This window comes from Aspergillus vadensis (genome assembly GCF_003184925.1).
Source record: "Aspergillus vadensis CBS 113365 unplaced genomic scaffold BO88scaffold_12, whole genome shotgun sequence".
Lineage (NCBI taxonomy): Eukaryota > Fungi > Ascomycota > Eurotiomycetes > Eurotiales > Aspergillaceae > Aspergillus > Aspergillus vadensis.
Window position 1 is genome coordinate 293,127 of NW_020292050.1, and position 27,759 is coordinate 320,885.

The 27,759-nt window shown below is 53.0% G+C and overlaps 11 protein-coding genes across 11 annotated transcripts; 5 read left to right on the plus strand and 6 right to left on the minus strand.

Moving 5' to 3' along the window:
* Positions 1-379: 379 nt before the first annotated feature.
* Positions 380-2,416, plus strand: BO88DRAFT_463038 (putative hexokinase Kxk; the record flags this gene model as incomplete). Its single annotated transcript, XM_025711235.1, has 5 exons — positions 380-670; positions 754-876; positions 959-984; positions 1,072-1,479; positions 1,541-2,416. Exons 1-5 carry the CDS (start codon positions 631-633, stop codon positions 2,414-2,416), a joined length of 1,473 nt encoding a protein of 490 aa, XP_025562581.1. The 5' UTR covers positions 380-630.
* A 678-nt stretch (positions 2,417-3,094) lies between these two features.
* On the plus strand, positions 3,095-4,292 carry BO88DRAFT_405132 (uncharacterized protein). The gene is made up of 5 exons (XM_025706799.1): positions 3,095-3,599; positions 3,687-3,698; positions 3,780-3,800; positions 3,879-3,890; positions 4,009-4,292. The coding sequence occupies exons 1-5, from the start codon at positions 3,249-3,251 to the stop codon at positions 4,018-4,020; spliced, it is 408 nt and encodes a 135-aa protein (XP_025562582.1). The 5' UTR covers positions 3,095-3,248; the 3' UTR covers positions 4,021-4,292.
* BO88DRAFT_405134 (WD40 repeat domain-containing protein) lies at positions 4,287-6,480 on the minus strand. Its single transcript, XM_025706800.1, has 4 exons — positions 6,061-6,480; positions 5,501-5,989; positions 4,592-5,447; positions 4,287-4,527 (listed from the first exon to the last, which is right to left on the minus strand). Exons 1-4 carry the CDS (start codon positions 6,394-6,396, stop codon positions 4,376-4,378), a joined length of 1,833 nt encoding a protein of 610 aa, XP_025562583.1. The 5' UTR covers positions 6,397-6,480; the 3' UTR covers positions 4,287-4,375.
* Positions 6,481-6,612: 132 nt separating this feature from the next.
* On the minus strand, positions 6,613-7,994 carry BO88DRAFT_389011 (STIMATE family protein; the record flags this gene model as incomplete). The annotated part of the gene is made up of 3 exons (XM_025704895.1): positions 6,613-7,465; positions 7,524-7,828; positions 7,928-7,994. The coding sequence occupies 3 exons, from the start codon at positions 7,992-7,994 to the stop codon at positions 6,824-6,826; spliced, it is 1,014 nt and encodes a 337-aa protein (XP_025562584.1). The 3' UTR covers positions 6,613-6,823.
* Positions 7,995-8,540: 546 nt separating this feature from the next.
* On the minus strand, positions 8,541-9,452 carry BO88DRAFT_366110 (ribonucleoprotein-associated protein). Its single transcript, XM_025704023.1, has 3 exons — positions 9,350-9,452; positions 9,197-9,292; positions 8,541-9,140 (listed from the first exon to the last, which is right to left on the minus strand). Exons 1-3 carry the CDS (start codon positions 9,366-9,368, stop codon positions 8,878-8,880), a joined length of 378 nt encoding a protein of 125 aa, XP_025562585.1. The 5' UTR covers positions 9,369-9,452; the 3' UTR covers positions 8,541-8,877.
* Positions 9,453-10,659: 1,207 nt separating this feature from the next.
* BO88DRAFT_340772 (putative pre-mRNA branch site protein p14) lies at positions 10,660-11,435 on the minus strand (the record flags this gene model as incomplete). The annotated part of the gene is made up of 5 exons (XM_025703072.1): positions 10,660-10,760; positions 10,844-10,971; positions 11,043-11,099; positions 11,237-11,260; positions 11,404-11,435. 5 exons carry the CDS (start codon positions 11,433-11,435, stop codon positions 10,660-10,662), a joined length of 342 nt encoding a protein of 113 aa, XP_025562586.1.
* Positions 11,436-12,284: 849 nt separating this feature from the next.
* On the plus strand, positions 12,285-16,846 carry jhd1 ([Histone H3]-lysine-36 demethylase). The gene is made up of 2 exons (XM_025712928.1): positions 12,285-15,810; positions 15,867-16,846. Exons 1-2 carry the CDS (start codon positions 12,481-12,483, stop codon positions 16,806-16,808), a joined length of 4,272 nt encoding a protein of 1,423 aa, XP_025562587.1. The 5' UTR covers positions 12,285-12,480; the 3' UTR covers positions 16,809-16,846.
* Positions 16,847-17,767: 921 nt separating this feature from the next.
* BO88DRAFT_488180 (putative integral membrane protein PTH11-like) lies at positions 17,768-19,671 on the minus strand. Its single transcript, XM_025712601.1, has 6 exons — positions 19,105-19,671; positions 19,003-19,042; positions 18,867-18,934; positions 18,422-18,795; positions 18,296-18,360; positions 17,768-18,235 (listed from the first exon to the last, which is right to left on the minus strand). Exons 1-6 carry the CDS (start codon positions 19,291-19,293, stop codon positions 17,799-17,801), a joined length of 1,173 nt encoding a protein of 390 aa, XP_025562588.1. The 5' UTR covers positions 19,294-19,671; the 3' UTR covers positions 17,768-17,798.
* A 166-nt stretch (positions 19,672-19,837) lies between these two features.
* On the plus strand, positions 19,838-22,131 carry BO88DRAFT_366122 (putative carboxylesterase; the record flags this gene model as incomplete). Its single annotated transcript, XM_025704024.1, has 5 exons — positions 19,838-20,183; positions 20,259-20,497; positions 20,561-20,883; positions 20,934-21,248; positions 21,304-22,131. Exons 1-5 carry the CDS (start codon positions 20,047-20,049, stop codon positions 22,129-22,131), a joined length of 1,842 nt encoding a protein of 613 aa, XP_025562589.1. The 5' UTR covers positions 19,838-20,046.
* Positions 22,132-22,259: 128 nt separating this feature from the next.
* On the minus strand, positions 22,260-25,780 carry BO88DRAFT_366125 (uncharacterized protein). Its single transcript, XM_025704025.1, has 3 exons — positions 25,314-25,780; positions 23,266-24,746; positions 22,260-23,191 (listed from the first exon to the last, which is right to left on the minus strand). The coding sequence occupies exons 1-3, from the start codon at positions 25,318-25,320 to the stop codon at positions 22,739-22,741; spliced, it is 1,941 nt and encodes a 646-aa protein (XP_025562590.1). The 5' UTR covers positions 25,321-25,780; the 3' UTR covers positions 22,260-22,738.
* A 290-nt stretch (positions 25,781-26,070) lies between these two features.
* Positions 26,071-27,379, plus strand: BO88DRAFT_444028 (TFIIIC subunit 6 family protein; the record flags this gene model as incomplete). Its single annotated transcript, XM_025710067.1, has 2 exons — positions 26,071-26,190; positions 26,270-27,379. 2 exons carry the CDS (start codon positions 26,071-26,073, stop codon positions 27,137-27,139), a joined length of 990 nt encoding a protein of 329 aa, XP_025562591.1. The 3' UTR covers positions 27,140-27,379.
* Between the last annotated feature and the right edge of the window lie 380 nt (positions 27,380-27,759).

Genomic DNA, 27,759 nt, shown 5'->3' on the forward strand with positions numbered 1-27,759 from the left:
TCGACAGGAGTCAAGATGATGGAGCGAAAAAAGAAAGAAATTAATTGGGAAGGATATAGGATAATGATACACATGATGCTTGTAGTAAACAACTGGTTGACAGTAAACCAAAAGAAGCGAAGAGTTGAATGAGTTAATGAGGAAGGAAGGAACTAAGAAAGAATGCGGGAAGAGGAAGCAGCAGTGATGGAGTACATACATAGTAGTGCATACATTCCTCCGCTGCAAATTGTCTCCCGCAAACAACATGACAGCTCTTAGCTTCATGCTATACTTATCCTGTCATTGACACGTAGATAGAGCCCGAACTACTTAAACTCTGGAGATATATAATCCACGAGGAACGACAAGACATGAAGCGGCGAGACACCCAAAGCAACAACCGGTGAAGGCGATCCTTCCTCCACTGCGGGGCCCAAAACACTAAGTAACTTATTATTATTACTTACGTCTCCGATTCTGCTTGCTGCTGCTGCTGCTGCTGCCCCACGTCATTTTCCCCCCCTCGATCTTCTCTCATCCCGGTTTCTAACTCTGCTCTTCTCCATCTTCTCCTCGATTTCTTTACTACTGTTCTTCATTTTCATCTTCAACCTCTCTTCCCCCATATAATCATCTCTTACCGTCATCATGGTTGGAATCGGTCCTAAGCGTCCCCCTTCCCGCAAGGGTAATACAAAGCTCTCCCACCTTTCCCCTCCATTTCTCGGGATGCCGATCGCTGACCCGATGGCTGCCCCTCTGCTTCTCCAGGTTCTATGGCCGATGTTCCCCAGAACCTTTTGCAGCAGATCAAGGATTTTGAGGAGCAATTCACCGTCGATCGCTCCAAGCTCAAGCAGATTGTCAACCACTTTGTTAAGGAATTGGAAAAGGGTGCGTCTCTTCCCACTTTACCCGCTTTCAATGCGGCCCGGAATGCATCACTCCGACTGACTTATTCTCTTCTATACAACAGGTCTCAGTGTTGAGGGCGGAAACATCGTAAGTGATTTAGCTCACGACATGCATCAATCGACTCAATTCGTCCGTTTCCTTCGTCCCAACTAACCTCTTTCTCCCTCCACTCAGCCTATGAACGTCACCTGGGTGATGGGATTCCCCGATGGCGACGAACAGGGTACTTTCCTCGCCCTCGACATGGGTGGCACCAACCTGCGTGTCTGTGAGATCACCCTGACCCAGGAGAAGGGTGCTTTCGACATCACCCAATCCAAGTACCGCATGCCTGAGGAATTGAAGACCGGTACTGCCGAGGAGCTGTGGGAATACATCGCCGACTGCCTGCAGCAGTTCATCGAGGCTCACCACGAGAACGAGAAGATCTCCAAGCTGCCCCTGGGTTTCACCTTCTCCTACCCCGCCACTCAGGACTACATCGACCACGGTGTCCTGCAGCGCTGGACCAAGGGTTTCGACATTGATGGTGTCGAGGGCCACGACGTCGTCCCTCCGTTGGAGGCCATCCTGCAGAAGCGCGTACGTCAATCCCCGATAGCAAATCACGCAAAGTTTTTGAGCTGATGTAGCAATTATCCAGGGCCTGCCCATCAAGGTGGCTGCTCTGATCAACGACACCACCGGAACCCTCATCGCCTCTGCTTACACCGACACTGACATGAAGATCGGCTGCATCTTCGGTACCGGTGTCAACGCCGCCTACATGGAGAACGTTGGCTCCATCCCCAAGCTGGCCCACATGAACCTGCCCGCCGACATGCCCGTGGCTATCAACTGCGAGTACGGCGCTTTCGACAACGAGCACGTCGTGCTGCCCCTGACCAAGTACGACCACATCATCGACCGTGACTCGCCCCGTCCCGGTCAGCAGGCCTTCGAGAAGATGACCGCCGGTCTGTACCTGGGTGAGATCTTCCGTCTGGCCCTGATGGACCTGGTGGAGAACCGCCCCGGCCTCATCTTCAACGGCCAGGACACCACCAAGCTGCGCAAGCCCTACATCCTGGACTCCTCCTTCCTGGCGGCCATCGAAGAGGACCCCTACGAGAACCTGGAGGAGACTGAGGAGCTCATGGAGCGCGAGCTCAACATCAAGGCTACCCCGGCGGAGCTGGAGATGATCCGCCGTCTGGCCGAACTCATCGGTACGCGTGCCGCTCGCCTGTCGGCCTGCGGTGTTGCCGCCATTTGCACGAAGAAGAAGATCGACTCGTGCCACGTTGGTGCTGACGGCTCCGTCTTCACCAAGTACCCTCACTTCAAGGCACGCGGAGCCAAGGCTCTGCGGGAGATCCTGGACTGGGCTCCGGAGGAGAAGGACAAGGTGACCATCCTGGCGGCCGAGGATGGATCTGGTGTGGGAGCTGCGCTGATTGCGGCGCTGACCCTGAAGCGGGTCAAGGCCGGCAACCTGTGCGGTATCCGGAACATGGCTGACATGAAGACCCTGCTATAATGACCTGGCGCACATATTACTGAATTCTTTGGTGTGATTATTTATTCTCTGGTGTTGAGACGGGGTGGACGGAATGAAAATAATTGATTGAACATGGGTAGAGAAGCCCGACGAAAGTTACTATGAAGAATTGGCCCGGCCTGGTCTGGTCTGGAGCAATCCTTGTAGTGATTAGGAAGCCAGCCAGGAAGCCACTGAATGTGTAACTCTACCGTCTCTACCGACTGGACCTGCCACCACCCCAGTCAGTCTGTAAACACAAAAACCCCGCAGCAAGCAATGCAACCGAAAGGTAAAAAACGAAAGAATGTGCACGGTCACTCAGCTGGTCAGTGTTGGTTTGGTTGCACAGGAAGGAAAGGGGACCCCGATAAAACATTCCTAGCGGGTTAGACGAAGAATGCTTGAAATCTCGTGGACCAGACAGACGGGATGGGATCATCTGGCCCTGACCACTGATTCAACCTGGAACTGGACTGGAATGCACATCGTTATGAATCCTTGCATGTATCATGTAGGAATCATCATGGATGAACCTTGTAGATACTGGAGTTGATAGGTAGATACTCCCCGATGCCAATTCGTCACTACCAGCAACTGTGTTTACTGTAGTAGATGTAGTGCTATATAAATATAGCCCTATACCCTACTACTTGATCTATCCCTTTCTTCTTCTTCTTCTTCTTCCTCTTCTTCCTTCAGCTCTCTCTCTATACTACACTACTTACCATTGATTGACGTTCCTCCCTACCTACCAAACTCTCCTTCTACCCTACCTAGCATACACCATATCCCCTACAACCAGCAGTACCTTACTTTACCTGCACTAAAGATGAAACTCACCACCCTCGTAACAACAACTCTCTGGGCCACCACCGCGCTCGCCGCAGCCAAACCCCTCATAGAGAAACGCGACCTCGCCACCGCAGCAGCAACGCCCGCAACAGAAGCTGCAGCAATGCACACCCCCAACGCCGCAGCATCAGCTACACCCAGTTCTCGTGCGTCGGCAAGTGCCTCTGCCTCTTCGTCGGGTGCTTCGGCGCAGTATGAGACGAGTAATAGTGGCGAGGACGATGATGATTATGATGATTACGATGATGAGGATCACGACGATGACGATGATGGGTATGGACAGGATCCTAAGGGTGATGATGGTGGGGATGATAAGGATAAGAGTGATGTATGCTTCTTATGTTCCCTTTTTCTTTATTGTTTGTTACTATGGGTGGAAGTGTGATGTGATGCTAATGAGTGTGTTTTTGTACAGCCGCTTGATTTCGTAAGTAACACTGTTCCGTGAGGATGTGATGAAGGAAGGAAGGGAATTTGCTAACGAGGAAAATTTTGTTATGGGGATTAGTTGTCGGGGATTTTGGGATTGGTAAGATACTACTCCACTCCAACTCACTTACTTGATGCTTCTGGGATGGGTGATGGCTAACTGTTTTTGGTGGTGTAGCTTGGCGGACTGGTTAGTTCTCCTATTCTTTATGTTTATTGGGGGGTCTTTTACAAGGAGACAGAGGGGGAAGGAATATGGTTGGTATCTGTTATGAGAGTGATATACTAACTACTCTTTACTGGTATAGGGTCTGCGGTAAACTGATCGACACGGACAGTCAACTTCTAGTACTGTCTCCGAAGTGACTACGAAGTAGGCACAGCTTTCGGTTCTATTTTCTGTCTTGTCCAATTAATGATTATTTCTCCTTCTTATTCTGACATGGAGAATGGCGGAGGTGTTCATAGGCTACTTAAGTTTGGTTTTAACATGTTTTTGTTTGCTTGGATACGGGTGCTTATTAGGGCTCACTCGTATGTATCTGTTACACGTCACATATCAAGCTATCAATATGATTGAATGAATCTGCACTGGTATTTATTTACTCTACACTAACTCCACGTAATATGCAGTATAAAACTTTTATGGCTCTATAAAGTACCAAGTAGGAATATTTACCCCCGAATCTCCCACAACCTGATCCGTCCCTGCTCATTACCCACAGCCAAATGCTCCGAATTGGGCGAGATAGCCACCGATGAAATACGACCCAGAGGCGTATTCGACGTCGGCCAATTGCGGTACACCGTGCATGTCGGGAGGTGAACTATTCATCGTCATTAGTATTCTTTCCACACAGTAGTCTATAATCAGAGTAGAAGGGGACTCACCCATTCTCAGCGCATCACGCTTCCACCGACTCGCCATAACAAAGAACTGTCCATCCGGCGCAAACACCAAATGGCTGATCGGCGTCGTGAGCTGATCAAGAGCCCGGACGGGCTCCGGGTTACGAGGAATCGCCGACTGTCCAGCCTCGACGTCTTCGCCCTGCGCCGCGTACGCCGCAGCCCATTCGCGACGATCGTACACGTTGACCACACCGCTGGAACTACCAATAGCCACCCAGCGGTCTCCGCCCAGCTGCGTCCGGCCGGACCGACCACCCAGACTGAGCACCGTCGTGCCGACGGCACCGGCGTCCATCCAGCGCGCGACGACCCGGTTGAGACGGCCGTCCCATTCGGACACTTCACCGTTCTTGCTAGCCACCGTTAGACCCTCACCGTCGCTCCACCAGGCGAAATCGGCCACGCCGCCGCGGCCGTCCACGCGCACTTGGGCGATCCACTGTGCCGTGCCGGAGTCCAGGATGTTGATGAGACCGCCGCCCTTGCGGGAGGTGCCGACCAGACCGACGTAGCGGCCACAGGGGGAGAGCTTGAATCGCTCCATGGATTTCTGCTCCTCCTTGCGGTCGGCGGTGCCATTGACTTTGTCGACCTTGCCGGTCTCCAGGTCCCAGATGTGAAAGTAACGGCGACGCCCGGAGGCGAAGATGCGGTTGCCGGAGGGCGGGTGGAAGGCCGAGGTGTGGATGGGGGTGTTGCGGATGTGGAATGAGGTGAGGAGCGGGTTAGGAGCCGGGGAGGAGGGCGAGATGTGGTGAAGGAAGAGCGTGGCTGCAGGTCCGGAGGAGAGGAGCAGCGGGTAGTTGGGGTGGAACATGAGCGAATCGACCGAGGACTGTATACCATATTAGATTGAAGTGATGCGCAACCTAGCAAGAGAAGACATACCGGCTGGTCCTTGCCAACGTCCTTGAGACGATGAATATCCACAACCTCCTGGCGCATCTTTCTGCGGCCGCTTGACGTCTTCTCCTCCACGTTGACAAGATCCGTAGCGTTCTGCAGCAACTTAGCCAGCGGCTGCGTGGACGATGGCTCCTCATCATCCGTATCCATCTCGTCCGCATCCGACTCATCCTTCTGTTGCTGCTTCTCCGGGTTGGCCCAGTCCGGCATCGGGTTCAACTGCAAGTACTGTCTGCGCAGGCGGCGAATATATTCCTTTCCGCTGATGACATCCTCCGATTCCGCGACACGCAGCTTCCTCAGCCTCTGGTGGCTCGCCAAGGAGATCGTAATGCGCTCGTCGTCGCTATCATGCCACAGCGCAGGCATACCAGACTCCTCCTCACTGCCCTCTTCATCCGACGGCACGGCGGGCGCCGCCTCGCTGAGATCCGTAGAAACAGGTCCGGCGCCAGAGTCAAGGAAGAAAAGCTATCACCACCCATTCGTTAGCGACCCGCACAGCTGCAGTAATAAAGAAAAATATCCATTAGGGAACAAACATCAGCATCATCCATCTGCGACAAGTCCTTCACCTCATCATCGTCTCCCTCCTCCGCAGACTCGTCCTCATCGCTACTCTGACCCGCGAGCACTAAACTGCGATCCTTCTGGTTCTTCAACGCGCCAAGGAATCCCTCGTCGTCGCCGAAGAGCATCGCCTCGAGCTTCTTCTCGGCTTCGTCCTTCTCCGGCACCGAGGACTCGTCGGAGCTCGTTTCATCGTCGCTCATGTCGATGTCGCTGGCTTCGCGAATGGGTTGACCTGGTTCGAAGGGGGAGCGCGCGGCCGTTTTGACCTTTTGGCGGGACTTTTGCTTGACAGCCACTTTCGGCATTGTGAAGTATGTGTTCTCTGATTGATCAGAGTTTAGGGGAGAATTGAATGGGTGGATAGAGGGGGTGGTGTATATCGCAGAAAGCGAAGCCGACAATAATTTTCTTCGGCGGCCGGCAGATGTGGGCGGTGAGGGGTGCGGTCACTGCGGTACATCTGTGCCTGGTATTTAAGGCATACTTATCTAAGTAGATTGCCACTGATATCAATTCTAAATGCGATCTTAAAATTAATCAGATTTTAAACTATACGTATGCGTGGATGAGTTATAACGCGCAGTAGAGGAAACAAAAGACATAAAAACAGTTGAAGTAAATTCATGTACACGCCATCCTGATAGAACCATAAATGCACCAATCACAACTGCCATTGAATAATCACCGAGAATATCACCAAACGCCACATAACACACGTGAGTGGAGATCATATCAGTCCTTATTCTGGGACTTCAACTTGGTGGAAGACGACAACTCGCCATACTCGCCGTGGCTGCTACCCGATCTAGCGGACGCGGCAGAGCTGTGTTCGACTTGAGCTGGGTTGTATCCGGCGGACTCGAACCGGACTAGGTCCTCTTTTACAGGTTCCGGGCCATCATCTTTCCCAACGGAGTCATCGTCCGACTCGAAGGATGCGTCTTCGTCCATGCCCGCCAGAAGCCCATGGCGATGCTCGTGGGTGTCATGCTCCGCCTCCTCGAACGTATCCAGCATAATCGGCTTCTTGATGAAGGTGTCGATGATGTAATACTGTATTGCGTTCATGATGACAGGGAAAAGCAGCATAACGAAGATGATCTGCACTGCCGTGTTGCCTTCCGTCCATCGGAGAGCCCAATCTCCCACCTTGACTATGAACGGCAGCAGCTGGATGAGGAAGAAGACGCAAATCTTCATCCCTAGCAGTCCCATAAAGTAAATTATTGATTGCTTGAACCACCATGAGGCGCGCGGTGGACTTCCGTAATTCCCAGACTCAATGGACTCCGGAGGACTCGCGAGGGGAGTATACGAGGCTAAGCGGTTGAGGAGGTGAAGGATGAAGATGAGTATCGGGATGCCTAGCGTAGTCTTGAAATAGAGCATGTCAGCATGCAGTTCGTATAACGGAGCATAGGGATAAGCTTACATCGATTCCCAAATTCAATATGTAGAAGGAGCATGGGTTTGGTTTGTATTTACTCCGGATCTCCAGCTGGCCCGCCGAAAACATAGACATGAGCAGATTCGCGAGGTGCAGCATCGCAGACCCAAAGACTTGCTTCGAGACGTCAAATGCCCACACCTTCACTGGTCGCTGAGGTCTCTCCCTCCAGCGCTTGTAGACAAGTGATAGCAGCGCCAATGCTCCGAGCGCAGCTTGAACAAGAAGTGAAAAAGGCCCTAGGAGCCTGCATTCCCCGGTGTCGTCTCCATCGGTCGGATCTGGACCAGCTAAGTGAAAAGGTACAGTTTGCATAGTAGGTGACGGTGATGATGACGGCATTATGGAGGTGGTGGAGGCTGTAGTCAGACTGCCAACCGCCGAGGCACCGACACCGCTACTAAGGGCTGCGATAGCCGTTGTTATGACTAGCCCGGTGAGTGATGTGAAGGTCATGGCGGCGATGCTGCGTCCGAAATACAGATGGAAAGCAAAATCAAGGAGAAGAGGCTATAGCGAGAAGATTTCTCGACAAAGTCCGAGGAATTTTCACGGCCAAGCGACTGGTGGCGGTATTAATTGAGGGGAGTCCAGTGACCTGCGGAGATGCAAGACGGCGGCGTGCCTATCTTGCGAGAGAAGTCCGTGTCACGGGCATATGGCCGGGGCAGAATTTGTAGATGATGGGAGGATATCAACCAGAATTAGGGGCACAACAGTGAATGTAGACGAAGAAGACAGGTCCTCCTTAACCAGCAAGGAACCGGAACCAGCCAGGGTCTCAGGGTAGAAGCTAGAAATTAAGTGGGTTTCATGGGAGGATGAGAATGGGGCGGAGAACCAGCCAGGCTTGAGTTATGAGGTCAGGACCAGCACGAGAACTCTAAGACTCTAAAGACACCGCCCCCGCAGCTGGGCCTCACTAGCGCCCGCCAAGCTCCTACCCGGCGGTCCTGCAAATTATTGCGCCCCCGAGAAATACCCTGATTCTGGTGACCCTGACTATATTTGTTAAGGACTATTTTTGGTTTGCGTGATGATTACTAGTATACTAATATCCCGTCTTCGACTACTCGGTATTAGATCAACCAAAATTTACTACACAAGTTTGGCACATTTTTTGTCATTGACTTTTATCTGCACTAACCGCAGGCGCACAACGCCCACAATATCCAATTGATCATCCGGCAGCAATCCAAGCCTTTCACGAGACTTATTCTCGCACTGTGGAGCGAAAATTTCGTTTGTCAAGGACGGTCAACTCCCGAAGTCACAACAGAATCCTCAAGAACCCACGGAGGCATAATCCTCCGAGGGATTCCCACATCAGGACCAACGCTTAGATCATCAGTCTCTCGACCTTGTCCTTGATGGTCTTGATCTGGCCCTGGAGATCACTGGCCTCGTTGGTGGTGATGCTGGCAGCGATCACGGGGCGGGAAACACCGGTAGCACGGCCAAGAGCAAGCTTGCTGGGCACGAAGACATAGGGGGTGTTCTTGTCCTCAGCGAGGAGGGGGATGTGGAGGAGGATAGCGAGGGGAGAGGTGTCGGCAGCGAGGATAACGAGCTCGGAGGTACCACGGTTAAGAGTCTTGGTGGCTGCAAGGACAATTAGCAGGCAGACAGACAGTGGGTATACTTGAGGGAGCACATACCCTCGTTAGCACCCTTCTTCAGCTGGCGGTAGTGACCAGCCTGCTGGACAAGGTCCAGGAGGTTCTGGGTGAGGGCCTCATCGGCGAGGGGCCAGGCTATAGAAAATTGTCAGTATATGGCCTTGAGAAAAACGAGACCTGGGATGCGCATACCGGCAGAAGTCTCAGACATTGTTAAAAATGTGTGTTTGACGTGTGTAGCGGTCTAAAGAGGCTCACGCAAAGGATCACTGCCGTGTTGCAGATCTAAATGCTGGGGAGGAAAGGTGGTGGTGATTGTAGAAGCAGAAGCGCATCTGGACTGCAGCGAAAAGAAAATCTTTAGAGGCGCGGTGGGCGGGGCTGAGTCATGACTATCCGCTCTAGGATTGGCCACATGTTTATGCCTCAGTACCAAGGCATTTACAGTAATTGTGGCCTTATGTATAAGGCACCAATAATAACTGCCGAATCCAGGCTGATCGCCTCCTTACTCCAGCGCCTGTGCTCCAGCTGTCATCGAAGATCGACTCCCGGTGGATCAGTATACCCCAGATACTGGTCGGTGCAGTATCCAGTAGGTAAATAGAAGTTCATGCTTTCGTAGAATAAACCTGCTTCCGATCGCTACTTTGCTTATACGCATCTAGTGATAGAGGGCGTGTTGTTCCTTATCTACAGATCCCCTGTGTCTCTCTCTGCCTACCGTGGCTGGCATTGTCTGGCATCGGTGCCCCTTGGCGCCTGCAAGCCAACTGTCCAGGATCATCGGGTGCTTGAGTCGTCAGGTGCAGACGTTCCAAGCATGTTACCCCAATGCTGCACCTGCGCTATTGTGACAATATAATTGGCGCTTGGATCTCGCGGCTAACGAGGCCGGGAGTGGATACCATTAAAGCGAAGCTCAGCAGAGACATAAACTACCGCACTAGTTGGCTAGCCTTACGTCGGCACTCCAGGGGGTTTCTGTAGATACTTCACTAGTCGATGCACGATCTTCAACCGCTTGATCCACCCCAATGCAAATTGACGGCCGTTGGACGATCGTCAGATACCTGCCCACTTCTACGACTGACGTGGTCTCTGCAGTGCACTGGGCCAGTTCCCCCCTTGATCGGGGTCACTTTAAACATACTTCGTAGCAAGACAAGTCAAAACACCTGTAGTAAGCCGTAATCTCAGAGGGGGGTGCCGCAACAGCCAAAAGGTGGCCGGCGATCGAAATGATTATATTGGTAACCGTAGAGCCGGTGCAGCTAGCACCGAACCCCGGTTTGAAATAACCCATTCTGTATCATTCTCCTGAACAAAAAGCCAGGGTGTCATTCAACCCGCCGGCAACCCTTTCATACCCATGAATGAATAAGAGCCATCAAACCCATAGGAGAGAAAAACGCCAGAAACCCCACGACCAACCCAGGATAATACGCAGCCAGATGCCGGCAAAGGGCATGCAGAGAAAGCGAACAAAAGCAATCATCACGTCATTCTATCCCATGTTGCTGTTTGAGACGCTCCAAATTCTCTTGCCTTTCCGCCAAGTCCTCTTTCGACCTAAGCATTTTCTCGGGCTGGTGATATAGAACTAGGACACAAAACAAATGTCAGCCAATCGAATTGTCCTCATAATTTCTCTGCTTCATCTTCTCCTGGCACGGGATCACATACCGACGAGGTATCTGTTCTGGAAGTTGAATCCATTGAGCTTATCGCATGCCTGTTTGGCGTCATGAACGTCTTCGTAAACCACAAAGGCCGTGCCCTTCGAGTTGTTGGCAATTCCCTGACGTATTTGGCTTGAAGAAAAGAAACAATTAGCCTTTAATGACCAACAAATGGGCTGAACGTGAGTCATGCGCAGATTTACCGGATGGGACCAAATTTGCCGAAGAGGTCAAAGAGTTGCTCAGCTGTGACGTTGTAGCTGTAAGGAGACAATCAGGTTAGCTCTCGCTTTCTAGAACAAGATGGGGCGCCTTTCGCCTGATGGCTGTCGGTCGATAGGTATGCGACGATTGGGTTGCGAATCGAGGAGTAAATCGTGGGAAATCATCGACGTACTTGAGGTTCTTTACAAAGAGAATCCTGAATCCGGTCAGCATCGATGCGTCAGATATGATACTCATTCGGCATGTATGTTTGCCATCCAACAGCATGCAGAACAAATGCCCGGGATTGAATGATGGCGGGCGACCGAAGAGGGGCAAGATTCGGCGAGCAGAACTTACCGATTGGCTTCGGGGGCGAGCTTCCGGCTCATTCTCGGGTGGGACAGTATAGGTCCTAAAAATGGGGTCGGGAGAGGTTGAAGATGAATCAGATACCCAGAGGGCCTGGAGTGAAAGGTGTATAGCGAGGGAAGAGAGAAGAAGAGGAGGAGGAGAGAGGGAAGCAATATCCGCGACGAGCACGAGGTTCGGAAGGGAGCCTGCCTTTCCTGATTAGGACTAGTGGCTGGGAGGAGCCTCACTTTGTTGGTTCGAGACAAGACGACAACAAGTCCGAGGCATTGAGGCCGACGGACGACGTCGGGGTGTAGATGGAACTGTCGGAGGTGAAGAGAATAATCTGGAGATATAGAATTACTTTGTTCCTATAATCTTGTCTAAAAAGTTGAGCTATGAAGGTGAAAAACCCCCCTTGGTATACTTCGAACTGCAAGTAGTAGTAGTAGTAGTGCTGCTCTCCGGGCTGCTCGCCGCAAACGATAGGATAGGATAGGGAGTGCCGGCCTGAGGCAGACTGGCGGCGCGCCCGCTTTGCCTTCCTTCGACCGGCCGTCCAAGCAAAGCCTCGCGCCTCTCCTGCTCTGTTCCGGTGCAAAGCCCATCTTCTCAATCTGTTTTACTGGCGCATTCTTCAATCGCTTGTTCTCTTGTATTCTTCATCATAATCTCCTGCACCTTGATTGACCCGTCTAAGACGTTTCTTTTTCGCCCGCACCCGCCGCGGTGCATACTCGGGGCTCTCTCTTCCCGCCGCTCTCGATTGAACTCCCAGTCGGCAGAGACTCTCTCAACTTCCCCCCCTCAACCTCTCCGCCGTGCGACTCTCCTCCGTCACCCTCTCCTTCCACCACCCCACCATCCCCTCGGTTTCCCTTCTGATTCACCTTTCATCTCATTGTTCACTGTGCGCTCTCCAGTCTGCCAGGAATGACTCTCTTTTTGCCTGCGGTGGCCTCTCTTTAGCCCGTGTGGTCGAACATCCCCGCTTTGCACCCGTCTGCCGCAAGCACGCCTGTTTCCTCCTCCGGGCCCTTTTCTTTCCCTCCTTTCCCTCCGATTCCATCCTCAGATCACACGATGATCACTGCTACATCCTTTTTGAATCACCTTGGGAGCCGACCGCCGCGGTATCGCACTCCCTCGCCGCCGCGACGCGCCGTCGAGCCTATCTCGCCTTGCTCGACCTCCGACCTCCGTGCATCATGGGTCGACCGCAACGTCTCCCGGGTTGCTGCCTCCGATCGCGACCACTTCCTACCTCACAATCCTACACATCATCATCATGCTGATGAGACAGCTTCTCATCGCTCTAGCCATGGCCGCTCCGGTTCTACCATCGACGCTCTCGCAACCATCGCCTTAGCGACGAGTCCGACCTTCGCACCTCTCTCCTACCGACCTCCTTCTCAAAACTCCACACCCGCCATGTCGCTATTCCCTTCCGAGCCCACCGAATCCACAGAACGCCCAAACAAGCGTCCGCGGTCGGAAAAGGATCCCTCTCCTTACATGCAGCACCGGACAGTGGCCGTGTCGGATGCAAATTCTGCTTCGTTGTTTGATAGCATGAAGACGGATGCAGAGCTTTTGCTGAATCTGGCCCGGCCCACAAACTTTCATCCTCCCTCGCATTCCGCAAAACGTGTCAGCGTCGACGAGTCGTTTTATCATTATGGGGACGAACAAAAGCATCATGTCACGGCGGATTCGGGCGGCGCGAGCTGGAGGTTCAACGACGAAAAATATGCATATAGTGCTCCCGGGCCGAACAGCATGCCGTCTCGGGTGAGGTCACAGTCCGACGGTTCAGCTGCCATATCACGCCCGGTTATCCATGGCGTGCGACCCAATACAAGCTCCTCCACTCTTCCACCAATTCTCTGGCAGGAGGAGGGGGACGCTGAAAACGACTATTCGCCCGCGAAGTTTACCATAAATGGTAGACCGAGCGAGACACAAACACAACATTCAATGCACACCACAAATGTCGCGCAAATGCCGATAGAGCATTCCTCCAAGATTGACGATGAAGCGGAGGAGTCTAACCAGGCTAGCTGCGCGGCTTGCAATCTTGTGCGGATTCCGATGGACACTGGCGAGCAAGGCGACGTGACATGGATAAGCTGCGATGGTTGTAAACGGTGGTTTCATATTGTTTGTGCTGGGTTCAAGAGTGATCGCGAACTCCGAACGGTGGACAAGTTTATCTGTCGAGAATGCCGTCCCATCTATGGACAGACTACGTTCGTGCGCAAATCTTCTCGGGCTCGCACAGCTATTGATTATGCCGGCCTCAACCAAGGGCTTGTCAAAGCTGCAACGGACTCTCTCGAACACCACTACATTGAACCCATCCGACAGGGCAAAATCCAATTCCTCCCCGAAAACTTTCCACGAATGCGTCCTGAACTGGTCACTGCCGAATATTTCGAGCGAGGCAATGGCATGACGGAACCAATAGTCATCCCTGCGGAGTGGAACACTCGCGAGTCCGTTTCTATCAGTGATTCCGAGTTTGACGCTCTAGTACAGGAAGCGCCGACGCAAGAGATGTTTGACGAACTGCTGGATCATGTTGCTGAGCAAGAGGAAAGCTATGAGCAAGTCATAGATTGCGGCCAGGACCAGTTGGACATGGTGATTCCTGAAGGCCTCACCGTTCGAAGAGTTGCGGAGCTTTACGGTCCGGAAGAAAGAGTGGAGGTCATTGATGTCAAATCGCAACAGAACGAAGACAAGAGGTGGACAATGCAGAAATGGGCGGAATACTACGAGAGTACCGGCGACAAGGTTGTCCGAAATGTCATCAGTTTGGAAGTCTCACAGAGCCCATTGGGCAAGCTTATTCGTCGGCCAAAGGTCGTCCGGGATCTGGACCTTCAGGACTCTGTCTGGCCTGAAGAACAGAAGGCCGTCGGTGACTGCCCGAAAGTTCAATTCTACGTCTTGATGTCTGTTGCCGACTGCTATACCGATTTTCACATCGACTTTGGAGGGTCCTCAGTATACTACCATATTTTGAAAGGCAAGAAGACCTTCTTCTTCATCCCGCCTAAGGACAAACACCTGAAGAAGTATGAGGAGTGGTGCAATTCTCCTGCGCAGGATTCCACCTTTCTTGGGGACCAGACCAAGGAATGCTATCGCGTGGATCTGTCTGAAGGCGATACGATGCTAATCCCCTCGGGCTGGATCCATGCCGTCTGGACTCCTGAGAACAGTCTTGTCGTCGGCGGAAATTTCCTCACGAGGTTGAATTACGGGATGCAGATCAAGATCGCGCAGATTGAGAAGGATACCAAGGTGCCAAGGAAGTTCAGGTACCCGTTCTTCCAGAAGATCCAATGGTATACCGCTTTGCGATATCTCGAAGATGACCCGCTACCGCAAAGCGTTCTTGACGCCTTCGCGCAGGACGAAAACTACCGCTTCCACCGCGCGTATCCAATTTACTACGAATTCGGCGAACGGACGAACAATGCGCCTGCCGGGTCACCTTATCACAACTCGCGCTTCTATTCTCAGGCGGAACTGGAAGGGCTACCAGATCTTGCAAAATACCTTTATCACACTGCCCTCATTGCTGGCGCCTATCTGACGGAGGGCGTGACGATGGATACTAGGAATGCGGTCAAACGCTCGATACCCAAGATGTCCGGGGAGCCAATCGATGCCGTGAGGAAGTTTGGCATCTGGGTCGCCTGGAAGCGTGGCAACGAGAGGGCACCGCATTGGACCCGCCCTGGCGTGGCTGAAAGCAATGCGAAGCTCAGCCTCGCGGAGAAGAAACCTGCCGGAAGGCCCAGCCGTCGCTCAGAGCGTAATGCTGAGAGCCAGCGCACGTACGCCGAACGACAGGCTGTACAGCGGCTTCCCGAGCCGGCTCATGATCCAGCAACCGAATCGAGCAATAGCAGCGGCCCTAGTGGTCCGCTGATTGCCGGAGCTGCTATACCAGACGGCCCGTCAAGCAGTGGTATCAAAGAAGAGCCTGCCTCCAAATCGCGCGCTGCACCCCGTGGCTCCGGACTTGGGCCTAAGCGCGTTGCCTGCGATGCCTGTCGCAAACGAAGAATCCGATGTCACCACAAGGATGAACATAACGACGGTATCATTAGCAAGCAAACGGCCGTGACCGCTTTTGGTCCCAGCAACCATTCGTTGGCACACGACGCAGCGTCTGCGCTGAATTCACTTGCCGCTATTGCATCGGAAGCAGGCTTTCAAGACAATGGAAGTGGCAGGAATCCGGACCGGTTTGAAGTCGCTGCCAAGTTCAACTCCGCCATTCTGGGTACGCCGCGTGCACCGGTCAATGGACTCGGACTCAACGATGCCAGTCCTGAAGGCGCCAACACCGGAAAGAAGGGCCGCAGCAAGGCCTGCGACGATTGCCGGAAGAGCAAGGTTCGTGTTTTGTTTGAAACCCTTTCTTACTCAGTTTCAATACTAACTGAAAACAGCGTCGGTGTATCCACGATGAGTACGGCCGTATTGACCCTGTCAAGGCGCAAGAACGAGCAAAGCCGCGCGCTGCTGCTTCCGCCAAACGGCCTCGTATTAATGAAGAAGGAACTGGGCCGATGATTAACAAACGGATGAAGCAGGAGAGCACGTCGCCTACGTCGAGGCCGGCACATCTCAGCAACAGTCGTGAAGCTGGTGCGCTGGGGATGCAGGATGCCCACATGCCCGATCATGTTCATGCAGCCGTGGATCTCCAAGCCCCGTTCTCGGATGCGCCACTGGTTGATAAAGACGCAAATCGGCAGTCGGGTATGACTGTTGGGGAAAAGGAAGCACCATTGGGGCCAACCTCCTACGCATCACCGCCTACGTTCCAGACTGACACGGTCGATGCGAAGGAGCTAAATTCTGCGCCCGTCTCTAAGCCTACTGCCACCCTTGTATCACCACCGACCTCACTGGCCGACGAGACCGACGTTCCTCAGGAGCAAGCAGACGGAGAAGGAGATCATGTGGTAGTCCTGCACACACCAACCTCAAGTTCCCGGCACTCTTCGCGCCAGCCGCGCCAGGTCGACCGCTACATGCCCGAGACGCATGTTTCCAAGCCGACCAAGGGGACGACCCATACTCCCACAGTTCGTCGTTCTTCGTTTGGCGGGTCAAGTGGTGGTGTGCGAAAATCCACTCCAGGTCCTTCTTCAGGCTCCAAAAAGTCGGCATCACGCCCCTCCTCATCCTCGCATGCGAAGAAGAGTTTCTGGTCAACTGACGAGAAGAAAGGCGACCGGCATGCTGCGACGTCAACATCTCCTGGGCAGCCGGGCAAGAACTCTAAGCGGGTTGCGGACGAGGAGCCAGATGCTGAAAGCCTCCGCTTGATCCGTGAACTGCAAGAAGCCGAGTTTGGGCTACGCAAGAGATCCACGCGAGTGTGAGGGTGAGAAGGCAGCAGCGGAGGAGTTTCATTTTTTTCACCATTTTAGACCACCTAGATCGGGCAACCGGAGAAATTAGGTTTGAGACGATCGGATTCGATCAATTGGCAGTGTTTCCTGGGATGTGGAGTTTGGTAGGGATGGGAGTCTGCTGGAGATGATCGGTTTGGCTTGGTCCATCGATATGCTTTGGCCCTTGATTATTGTGATTCCCTTTTGGCGTCTCGTTATTCGGCCGGCTTTTGTTTCTATGTATTGGGATGTGTTCATTTTCCTTTTTCACTTTCTGTACCTGGCGTTATCCATGTGGCGGTTGGGGAGTTTTCGACCAGATCGGTCTGTTCGTTCCTTTCCTGGGATTCCCATTTCCTTATTCTTTCTGATTTCCATTCGATATCAATTTCATTTCTAACACTGGCTCTGACCCCGGGGTCGAGTCACATCTTTCTACCTCTTCCCATCGTTCCTTTCCATCATCCCTTTGCAGTATTCTTCCATTATTATACCAGTATACCTAGCTTTGCTTCAGCGTTCATTCTGCCTCCGCCTCGTATTTCCTTCATCTTTCCGTTTTGGCAATTCCTGCTTGGTTTTTCTTTTTCGTTTTTTTTTTTTTTTCTCTAGGTACTAGCTAGCTGCGGTGCCTGATCTATTTGCTAATCTCTGGATCTTGTGTATGTCTATCGTACTAGTTGCCTCTTTGTTGTAATTTCGCTGAGTAGTACTTATATCTATCAAAATATATTGAATACGTACTGGGTGGTAGATTAAGGTAGAGCCCTAGCTTCAATTGTGCTATCACTCCCCCTTTCGTGATAGATATACAAGTAGACAGGAAAAATAAAGGGGCTTACTAGTAGTAGGATTAGAGTAAACTGGGTTGTAACAGGCATGGCCTCTTCAGATATATTTAGGCTCTACAAGACCGAGAATAAAGAAGTTGTTAGGCAATATCAGTGCTTGCATGTATTTAAAAATTCAACTATATCACTATTTCCCCCGCAAGGGCTCCTCATCCCCCTCTCTCCCATCATGATGACTATGATGAGGGTCATGATGCCGATCAATCACTTCCTGCTCAAACTGCCTCTCAACCATAATCATATTCATCCCCGGCACAGGCTGCATCTCCGTATCATCATCGTCATCGTCCATGCTTTTCAAAGCCAAGATCTCAGAGCGATAGCTATTCCCGGCCCCGCTACCATTATTCAGCTGAAGCCAGGTATTGTGATGATGGTGGGCGCTGGACTTTGTTTGGCGCTGGGTAGAGGAGGCGTGTGCGCTGCGAGAGCTGTGGGTGCAGAGTGTGCCCTTTATGCTGCGAAAAACGGCAGCCAGGGATTTATAGATTATGGGAATGTTGGCGCAGAGAATGCCGCCGAGGGGTTCCCAGGCGGAGAGAATGCCCAGGGGGACGCCGGCCCCTGTGTTGAAGTCAGTGGGTTGGTCGGGGTGGATGCAGAGGGGAGGGGGATTGAGCTTACAGGTGTAGTCGGCTGAGCCTTGGGTGACGACAACGGTTAGTCGTGCTGCGCTGATGGCGCAGGTACTGAATGTATGTTAGCTACTTAGGGGTGCTAGGTACTATAAGGTAGTGGCTAAGTACGTACGCCAACCCGACGGAGAAGAGCAGGCTGAGGCCGATCTTCTTGTTCTTAGTGATCTGAAGACGCAAAATGACGGGTAAAGGGAGGAGGAAGATCCAGATATCGGTGACGAGGTTCGCAATGTTGGTGAAGTAGCTGAAGGCAACGAGGTTGAAGCATGTCCCTTCAACGCTCGAGTTCCAGAACTTTGCGATCGGCCGGCACTCCAGTCCTAGGACAATTTCCATGGTCATGAGCCATAGGATCACCCATACCACGGTTAGGATGACGATCAGGCGGAATTTCGGTGTGATGAAAATGCGATAATATAGTGCCAGCACGGAGAGCTTGGTGCTGGCGATGGCAACATCGTAGAAGTGACTGAAGATGTAGTCGCCCTACCGTCGGGTCCGAATCCGTCAGCCATCTGAAGGTGAGTGTCGACTTGACTTGGTTGACTCCTTCGTACCATCATGAATGTTTCGACTTCCTTGTCTGGCAAGGCGGCGACATGTCGTCCAAAACCATAGGGAGGGCCTGTCGAGGTGGATAGTGGTTAATTACACGGTCCAGAGATGTCAACGGGACGGGCCGGTTAAGCGCACCGTAAACCAATCCACTGACGCAGACGCCAACACCAATGATCTATATGGAGACATTCGAGTCAGGACGTGCCCTTGAACACAGTTATCTGCTAGATTGCTCACCGTAGCCCAGATCATCACGTAGTCGTCAAAGGTCAAGCCATGCTCCGAGGATGGCCGCAGTTTGATCCAGAGTCGCCATACTGTAGTCAGGATCTCAACGGGGATCGGGACCGAATATGCCACAGCCACCTCGGTCACACGCGACTGTGCCAGATATGCCGCTGAATAGTTTGCCCCTGCAGAGCTCATCTTGGATGGCTACAGCATCTAACCGTCGGACTGTAGTCCAGCAGCAGCAGCAGCCGCATCAGCAGCAGAATTCTGCAGGTCCTCCCCATTGTGTTTTGTAGGAGGTGCTGGCCTGCTTACGGTGGGTCTGGCAGACCCCTCGCCCTCTGTCTTCGATTCTTCATGCTGACAGCCTGACCAAGCCATTCCGTCGGCAGTCAGCCCAGTTTGTGCGAGATGGCTGCAGCCAAGGGAGCACGAAGGATAGACGGGGCGCTCTGACTGCGGTTTTGGCCCCACGCTAAGTATCGGAGTCTCGGAGATTGAGCGACTCATCCTTCAGGCAGTGAGATAACGAACTAGCTAGCTAGCTAGCAGACGGTGCCCAGTAGGAAGAACCGGCGAGTTAGTTGGAGACTAAGATCGATGGCCGGTGCAGAACGAAGCATCGGACCGGCCACACGTGCCTCCCCCGTGATCGAATGGCGGCCGCCCAAATTGATTGCGATCCACCAGGAATCCGCTCTGCTGCTCGCCTGCATCCCACCGCTCCATGCTATCCCAACTAGTATTAAGTGCTGACCTAGTACCTCGCAGCTCTGCAACATGCGCTAAAAAGCTTGCCCCTGAGCTGGATCTGGGCTCGGACGCCCTGCCGCTTAATTGCCGTTAGTAGGACTGCCCATCCCTGCCTCTTTTCCGAAATTTGACTGTCGTTCTGCAGGGAACCTGATTCGGTGAAACGACTCTTTGCTCTGACGGTTTCTGGTGAAGATGAAGCCCGGATACTGTTTGCTGCTCGCGGCCAGCGCGGCGCTCTCCTCCGCCAGCCAGCATCCCATCGTTGATCTGGGATACGCGACCTATCAGGGTTCTTATAGTTCCACTTATGACTTGAATGTGTGGAAGAGGTATGTCTGAAACACGCCCCATTGACCAACAGAAAGATGGTCACTGTTGTGGACATGGCCTGATCTATCATCCAGTATCCGGTATGCGGCTTCCCCGGTAGGTAAACGGCGTTGGCAGGCGCCGGCACCTCCATTGCAGAACAACAGCCAGATCACACTAGCCGTGGACCAGCCCCCTGTCTGTCCTCAATCCGGGGCGGCTAAGACACCATACATCTACGGCTTCAACTCCGGGCCTGGCGATGAAGACTGTCTGTACCTGAATGTCTATGCTCCCCCGAACGCGACGGACCTACCCGTCCTGTTATGGATCCGTAAGTCTTCAAACAACTATGTAGCACCCTGTATCTTAGCTAACTGTAACGATCGATCGACAGACGGTGGTGGCTATGGGCTCTTTGGTGCGACCTATGATCCCAGCCCGATGATGAATACGAACAACAACAGGTTCATCACCGTGGAAATCCAGTACCGTCTGGGAGCCTTTGGTTTCCTTTCCTCCGAGGAGGTCAAGGAGCACGGTGTCACGAACGCCGGTCTTCTCGACCAACGCTTTGCCATCGAATGGGTACAGGAGCACATTGCCAAATTTGGCGGTGATCCTAAACGTGTGACCATTGGCGGCGAGTCCTCAGGCGCCGGGGCAGTCATGCTGCATGCGCTGGCATACGGGGGCCAGGAGTTCAACCTCTTCAACAACGTGCGTCTCTCCCATTTTAACCTCGACATTGACTGACAGTCTTCGCATAGATCATTGCCGCAAGCGCCTACTCACCCCCAATCTTCAACTACCACGACAAGGTGCCAGAGCAGTACTACAACGACTTTGCTGAATTGGCCGGCTGCGGATCGAACTCCACCGCCATCAAGAACTACGCAACCACCTTTGACTGCCTGGTAGCAGCTCCCAGCACCCTCCTACAGAATGCCAGCGCCACTGTCTCCACGTCCGGACTATTCGGCACCTGGGCTTTCCTCCCAGTCATCGACGGCGAGCTAATCCAAGAAAGGCCCTCTGTGCAGCTCGCTCAAGGCAAAGTGAGCGGCAAACGCATTCTCATCGGCGTATGCACCCTCCATCCCCCTCACTCACACAACACCCACTAACAGTCTACCACAGAACAACGCCAACGACGGCGTCCCCCTAAGCAACCCCAACGTCGTCACCCGCGCAGCCTTCAACTCCTACATTTCAACCACCTTCCCCCTCTTCACCTCCTCCGACATCGCCCTCCTCAACGAAGTCTACCAAACCTTCAACAGCCAACCCACCGACAACAGCCCCCGCTACGACACCCTCGGCACCAGCGGTCCAACAGCCATCAACCAATCCGAAATGGCAACCGGCCTGCAACAAACGGTATTCAACATCTTCGCCGAAACCACCTTTGCCTGTCCCGCGCAATGGCTCGCCGACGCATTCAGCCAAGAAGACGACACCCTTTCCTGCTCCGATCCCCAACCCCCTCGTCAAGCATGGAAATATCAATACTCTGTAACACCCGCGTACCACGGCGCCGACCTCTCCGCGTACTTCAGCGCGGACGCTACCTGGCCCAATCAAGGATTCAGAACCGCCTTCCAGAAGATGTGGGGCCAGTTTATCATAGCTGATAGTCCAGTGATTTCGATGGAAGATGCCACGGCTGGGAAAGCGAATGCCTCGGTTCCTGTTGTGGGTTGTGGTCGTAGGGATGGTTGTGGTAAGAATGGGACGAGGATGCTTGATTGGCCGAGTTATTCGCCTGAATTTCCGGTTATGTTGGATTTGAACACCACGGGGGGTTATTTGGTTCATGATGTGGTGACGTCGAATTTGTCGTACTGGATTCGGGAGGGAGAGGGCGTAGTGAATCATTTCCGGTTGGTCAATTCGTCTGCTTGGGAGGGAGGGAGAGGGGCGAGGTGTGATTTTTGGAGGGAGGTTTCGGAGAGGGTGCCTCAATAGTTGGATATTTGTGTCTTGAGGATTGTCTCCGGGAGAAACGGTTACCATCTAGAGTCAACGCGCATATAGACTAGAGATAGAGTGTATATAGATAGTCATTCAAGAGTAGAGATACTTGTTCATTGTGGAAGGAATTGACCATGTAGAGCGGAGGTTATAACCAATCATCTATTCGTATCGCTAGACTCCTCGTATCAGACCGTAAATCATCCAAATCAAATGCAAACTACCAGAACGCCATCATACGGCTCCTGGTCCGTGTCCAAAACTGTCATGATATGTATAGTAGCGTAAGGATATAAGGTAGGGTCGTGTAACTCGTCCATCGTGGGTTTGAGGGGGAAACTAGCCCCAACATGCGCCAGTGGTCTATGCAGTCGACCAAGATGTAAGGATAAAGGAAAACGCCAGGGTATATCCACATGAGATAACACCGGAATAAACAAATGCACGCAAAGAATACGTTATGAATACGAGGGGAAATCCGGGAAAAGGTAGGGATATAGTAGGAATAGGTTCCAACCAGCAGGGAATGCAAGAATGCCAGCAACCTGACATGGGATTGTGCCACGGCTGGGGTCTGCCAAAAGGCCAAGGGCGATCCCGTCTAGTCATGTTCTTTCTCATGTTCAGGTCGAGTACCCGCCCAGCGTTTAGCCCGCTTTTCTTCCCCGATGTAATTCTTGATGACGCAGACTTCCTCGTCCCGCTGCTGACAGACCTTGTGGCGGTTGAGATGCTTGAACCGCGGTCCCACTGGGCCGTTGACATAATGATATTGACCTGCGAATCGATACTGACGCTGATCACCTAGCGGATAGAACTTGTCGCCCCAATGGCCGTTGAAGTAGAACCACTCGATAGGGGCACTTGGCGTGGCAGTGGATGCTCGAAGGTTATCGCTATCATAATCGTACGTATAGGCGTGGGCATTCAGAAGAGGGTCCCACAGGGGCCCACGGTCGGTCTGATCGTGCAACAAACCCCAGGGCAGGATGTAGGCATGGATGCCTGGGGTGGCATACATGGCATGGGTGCCCATGGCGGAGTAAATCACGGGCTGACAGGGATCCATGGTTAGCGTCGGGAAACCCCTGGACGTGCGGGAGGGGAGCAATTTATATCTCTACTTACCCGCTGGCCGATCTTTTCGACGGCTTCGTAACTGTACGCTTCTCCTGCCGAGTGCGCGCTGAAGAAAAGCGCCTTGGGCTTGCCGTCGTGAAATCGCACCAGACAGTGCTCCCAGTCACCCACGTGGTTCCCGAACCGCACGTTCAGCACTACGTTGCCCAGATTGAAGCTGTAGAAATAAAACCAGAACGCATCTACGACGCCGTGGCCTTTGTCCATCACCAGCAGAATTGCCGGAGCGTTACTGCGCCCGCCAGTCTTTTCGACATGAATGGGCTCGCCGCCGAACCTTTTGCGCAACTCGGTTCGGACATCCTCGTCAGCGAGGTCTTCCGGGCGGAGATACCCCAGATCTTCTGGAGACCAACTGTCATCCTCTCCCTTCAATGATGAGAGACGGCCTGTGTCATACCACTGGGAGCGTTCTTCTGGCGTGTCCCCGGGAATAGGTCCGTCTATCCGGCCGTCCCAGTCAGGCCATGACAGCTCAAGATCGTCATCGGGATCGTCGGGAATATTCTTCTCGCCCTCGATCCATGGCGGGCGATCCTCTACATTGTCGTTGCTAGTCAAGTACACGAACTCACCTTCCTGCCACTCATTCAGCTGATCGAGGTCCTGCAAGGTAGGATGCTCCTCATCCGAATGAATGGGGGTGTAGTTCAGCATCGGGGTGACGTGGTAAAGATGCTCGGCAATGTCGCCCGGCCAAAACTGCTCATGCGAGGACAGGTAAACCAACGGCGCATACTGAAAGACATACTCGGGAATTTGCCGACGCGAGCGTTCGGCTTCATCCCAAGCGGGCTGCTGGGAGTCGTTGAATTGCGCATCGCGCCAGGCGGCGTAGTGGGCCTCGTCATCGGGCGACCAGGGTCCCAGAGTGGGCTCGCGCTGGCCGTAGCGGGCCCGCACTAGGCGGAAGTGGGCGGTCCCGCACATGCCGAGCCACCGACAGGCCTTGCGATCCAACCAGGACGGCGAGGAGGCAATCCAGCTCTGCTCGTCATGATCCTCAGCATACCAGATGAAGGCCGACGGGTTTACGGCGCGCGCGGCGCTGTTGATCAAGACATAGGCAATCAATGAGGCGAGGGTGACAATGGCAACCCTGGTAGAGCGAATCATCTGCTGCACGAAGCCGGGGGAAGCTTCAAGATCGGAGGAACTAGAGCGCGACGAGGGGAGCACCACTAACCCGGACTGATCACCGGGAGTAGAAGTGGTGGACGGGAGTAGTGTGACCAGATTCCCAATCGGGTCAGCAGAGGTGGGAGGAGCTGCAGCGACCAGGCTGTCGGCCAGATCGGTCACGGAGGAATCCTCGGGGGAAATTGCAAGAGGACGAGAGGCATCCGAGCCGAGGGGGGAGGGATGACAGAGCGACTGCGACAGTAGAAGCAGCGACAGCAGCAGCAGGGAGGGAGAAAAGCGACCGAGCCGGGCATTTGAGCCCGGAGGTAAAGGAAGCGGAGGAGACACTATAAGAAGCAGAAGCGGGCAGGCGCGATGACATTGTCAGTCAGCCGGTAAGGGTCGAGAACAGCAGGAACGGGTCTCGGAAGGTCAAAATGATGGTACAGAAGGGGACAGAATTGGGCAGTGATTGGCCATGAGGGCCATGAGTAATTGGTCATGATGGGACGATTGGTAGGGCAGACAAACAACAAGGCCGCGGGAAGTGATAGTGGATGCTTAGGGCTGAAGGGGGGGTGAGGGGGGAAAGGGAAGAACAGGGAAATTCGGGCATTGGAGTGGCCGAGTCCAGCACAGGAATTTGCTGGAAGCAGCAGCAATAGATCGGCTCGCACGGAAGCGGATTAGATAATGGATGATGAGGCACGAGTTCGAATGGGAAGACGACGGATGCAGCTTGGATTTGGCTTCCGCCGGTTGCCGGATCGTCATAGTGAAAAAGAGAGGGAGAAAGGGAGAACAGCAATACGGTGAGAGAGTGAGTGGGCATGATAGGGAGAGGGGAAAGAAGAACGGAACACACGGAAGAAAAGAGGGGCCATTGACTGAATGAATGAATCAGGTGGACTCACTGATCATGGATGGATCAATTCAGGTCGGAATATTGAGTAATTGACGAAAAACTGAATTAGTATTTTTACTGTCTTGTGTGTACTGTGTACTGTGTACTGTGTACTATCTAGATGGAATGATCGAGTTCACAACTGCAACCGGATTGGAATGACAAGGAGAATTGGTGATGATGATGCAAGAAGGGGAGGATGAAGTCATCCGGTCGATCATCCAGCAGGGACTCGCAGCTGCGGTGGATGCAGCAGAGCACTCTGGCTAAGACAAGATGAGGAATAACCCCGTTAGTCAAACTGGAGCTGGAGGTGAAAACTGGAGCTGATGGAGAAAAGAGAAGAAAGGAGGGACTGGAACTGGGATGAATTGGATTACGGGAATTGATGGATCCTCAGGGTCGTAAAGTCTAAGGGTTCAGTCTGTCAGCTCAGCCTCTCATGGATGCCTGATGAGATGACAAACACGATAGTCAGCAGGGTCTTCTTCTGCCTCTACTGCCTCTTCTGCTGCATTCTATCATACTAAGTAGCTAGCTAGCTATTAACAATCAATCAATCACGAGAAGTTATGGGAAGAATCCAGGCTGATGACTGGCTGCAACAGCTTGCAGTGGAGTGATTCACCGCCAAGTCTGGATCGTCGGGCGCCGCCGCGAATTAGTTGCCGCCCTGCCAATCAATCCAATCAGTCCTCCCAACTTGATAATTCTACCATCATCATATCACTTTAGCTGCTTGCTCACGGTTGTCGCCAGCTGCATCCATGGCCCTCCCCCCTCCCTTAATGCTGGATCCAGCTATGCTGGCCGATTCCAGCCTGGTCCACCCCGAAGATGATGATGATTCCGAATATGAATACGAATATCATCCCACCGAAACAGAAGTTCGTTCTCACCTTGGCAGTCTAGCTCCCATGCTGCCTTGGTTGTGATGCTGACAAGTCCCCATCTCACCATCACTAGACTGTCTATCTGACTCTCGACCTCACCTCCCTCCACGGTCCCATCCGGCCCCCTCGTCGCCGACAACCACAAGATCCCTCCTCCCTCCCCACCTCCAGTCCATCCACACCTTCCCAGAATCAGAATCAGAACCATCACGATGACCAACCCGACGCTGCTCTCTCCAGCACCGAAGCGGACCCCAACAACCCCTCCATCGCCGACCGTGTCCAAATCCTAGGCCTTCACACCCCTAACCCCATCATCTCCTACCAGAACCAAATCTTCAGCGGCACCTGGGCCGACCAAATCGGCACCGAGCTACTCATCGCACGCCCTGAGGACTCATCCTCCTCACCACCGCACGATGCAGACCCCTCCTCCTTTACTAGTAGTAGCAGTAGTCCCGTCATCCCGCTCCGCCACACCCCAAACTACGACCTCCTCGCAGCCAACAGCGTGAAAATACTCGGTCGCAAAGCGAATCTCATATCCAGCTCATCCTCCAACGTCTACGCAGCGGATTCTGCCGCCGCCGCAGAACAGCCCAGCGACAGCACCACCACCCAGGGCGGTGGTGTAATCCGCAAAAACGCCCCGCAAACCAATCAAGCACGATTTTTAGACCGCCTTGCCAGCCTCAAACGCAGCAAAGGCGAGACCGACGCCGTGCGGACAACATTCAGCACCAAACGCATGACGAATCTGGAGGATCGGCTACGTGGTTGGGCTCGTACCGATGAACAGCTGGCACAGATTCAACGGTTAAACGAGCTGGCGTTATCCGGGGATGCGAACGCCATGGCGGAGCTGGAGGGACTTTATTCGCGGTTGGGCGGACAAGATGAAGAGGAAGAGATGGATGAGAATGATGATGAGCTGGGACAATAAGAACCCTCTACTTCGTATCTCAATCTTAATCCATAGGCTTGGTTCGGCTACACTTGAATGGGTTAAGCTAAGCTTAGCTACATGAGAGGGAAAGTTTCCTATCAGTGGAATTACACTTCCGCGATACGAAACCACGCTGAATACTGACTGAAAAAAAAAAACAGATCAATCATAGTACTTCTGAACATGATTGATCTACGATGATCCAGACCCGGACCAGACCAGACCTTCGGACCGGATAGGATAGTTCACAAAAGTCAGGTAACTGAAGCCAGAAACGTCACGTGTCTTAGCTTGGAACATAGTAACATCCGATGCTCCGACCGAGATCGACCGAGGTCAGGCTCAACGACACATGCGTTCGTCCCACCGCAGAACAAGACCTTAAACTCGGGCCGGGAGAAGCTTGCTTGACCCAACACTGATGGGAGAATTAAGTCAGGATCATCATCCGCGGCAAACTTTCCACCGAACTGAATAGGGCAGTTGATGCGCGTCGTACGAACCGGTTTGCGGCGTGATGGCGTCAGCGGATTCTTTTCCTCAGGGAGCTGCAAGGTACATCCTTGATTTGATGATGAATCCTGATTCCCATTCTACTATGAGAAATCCCTGCATGT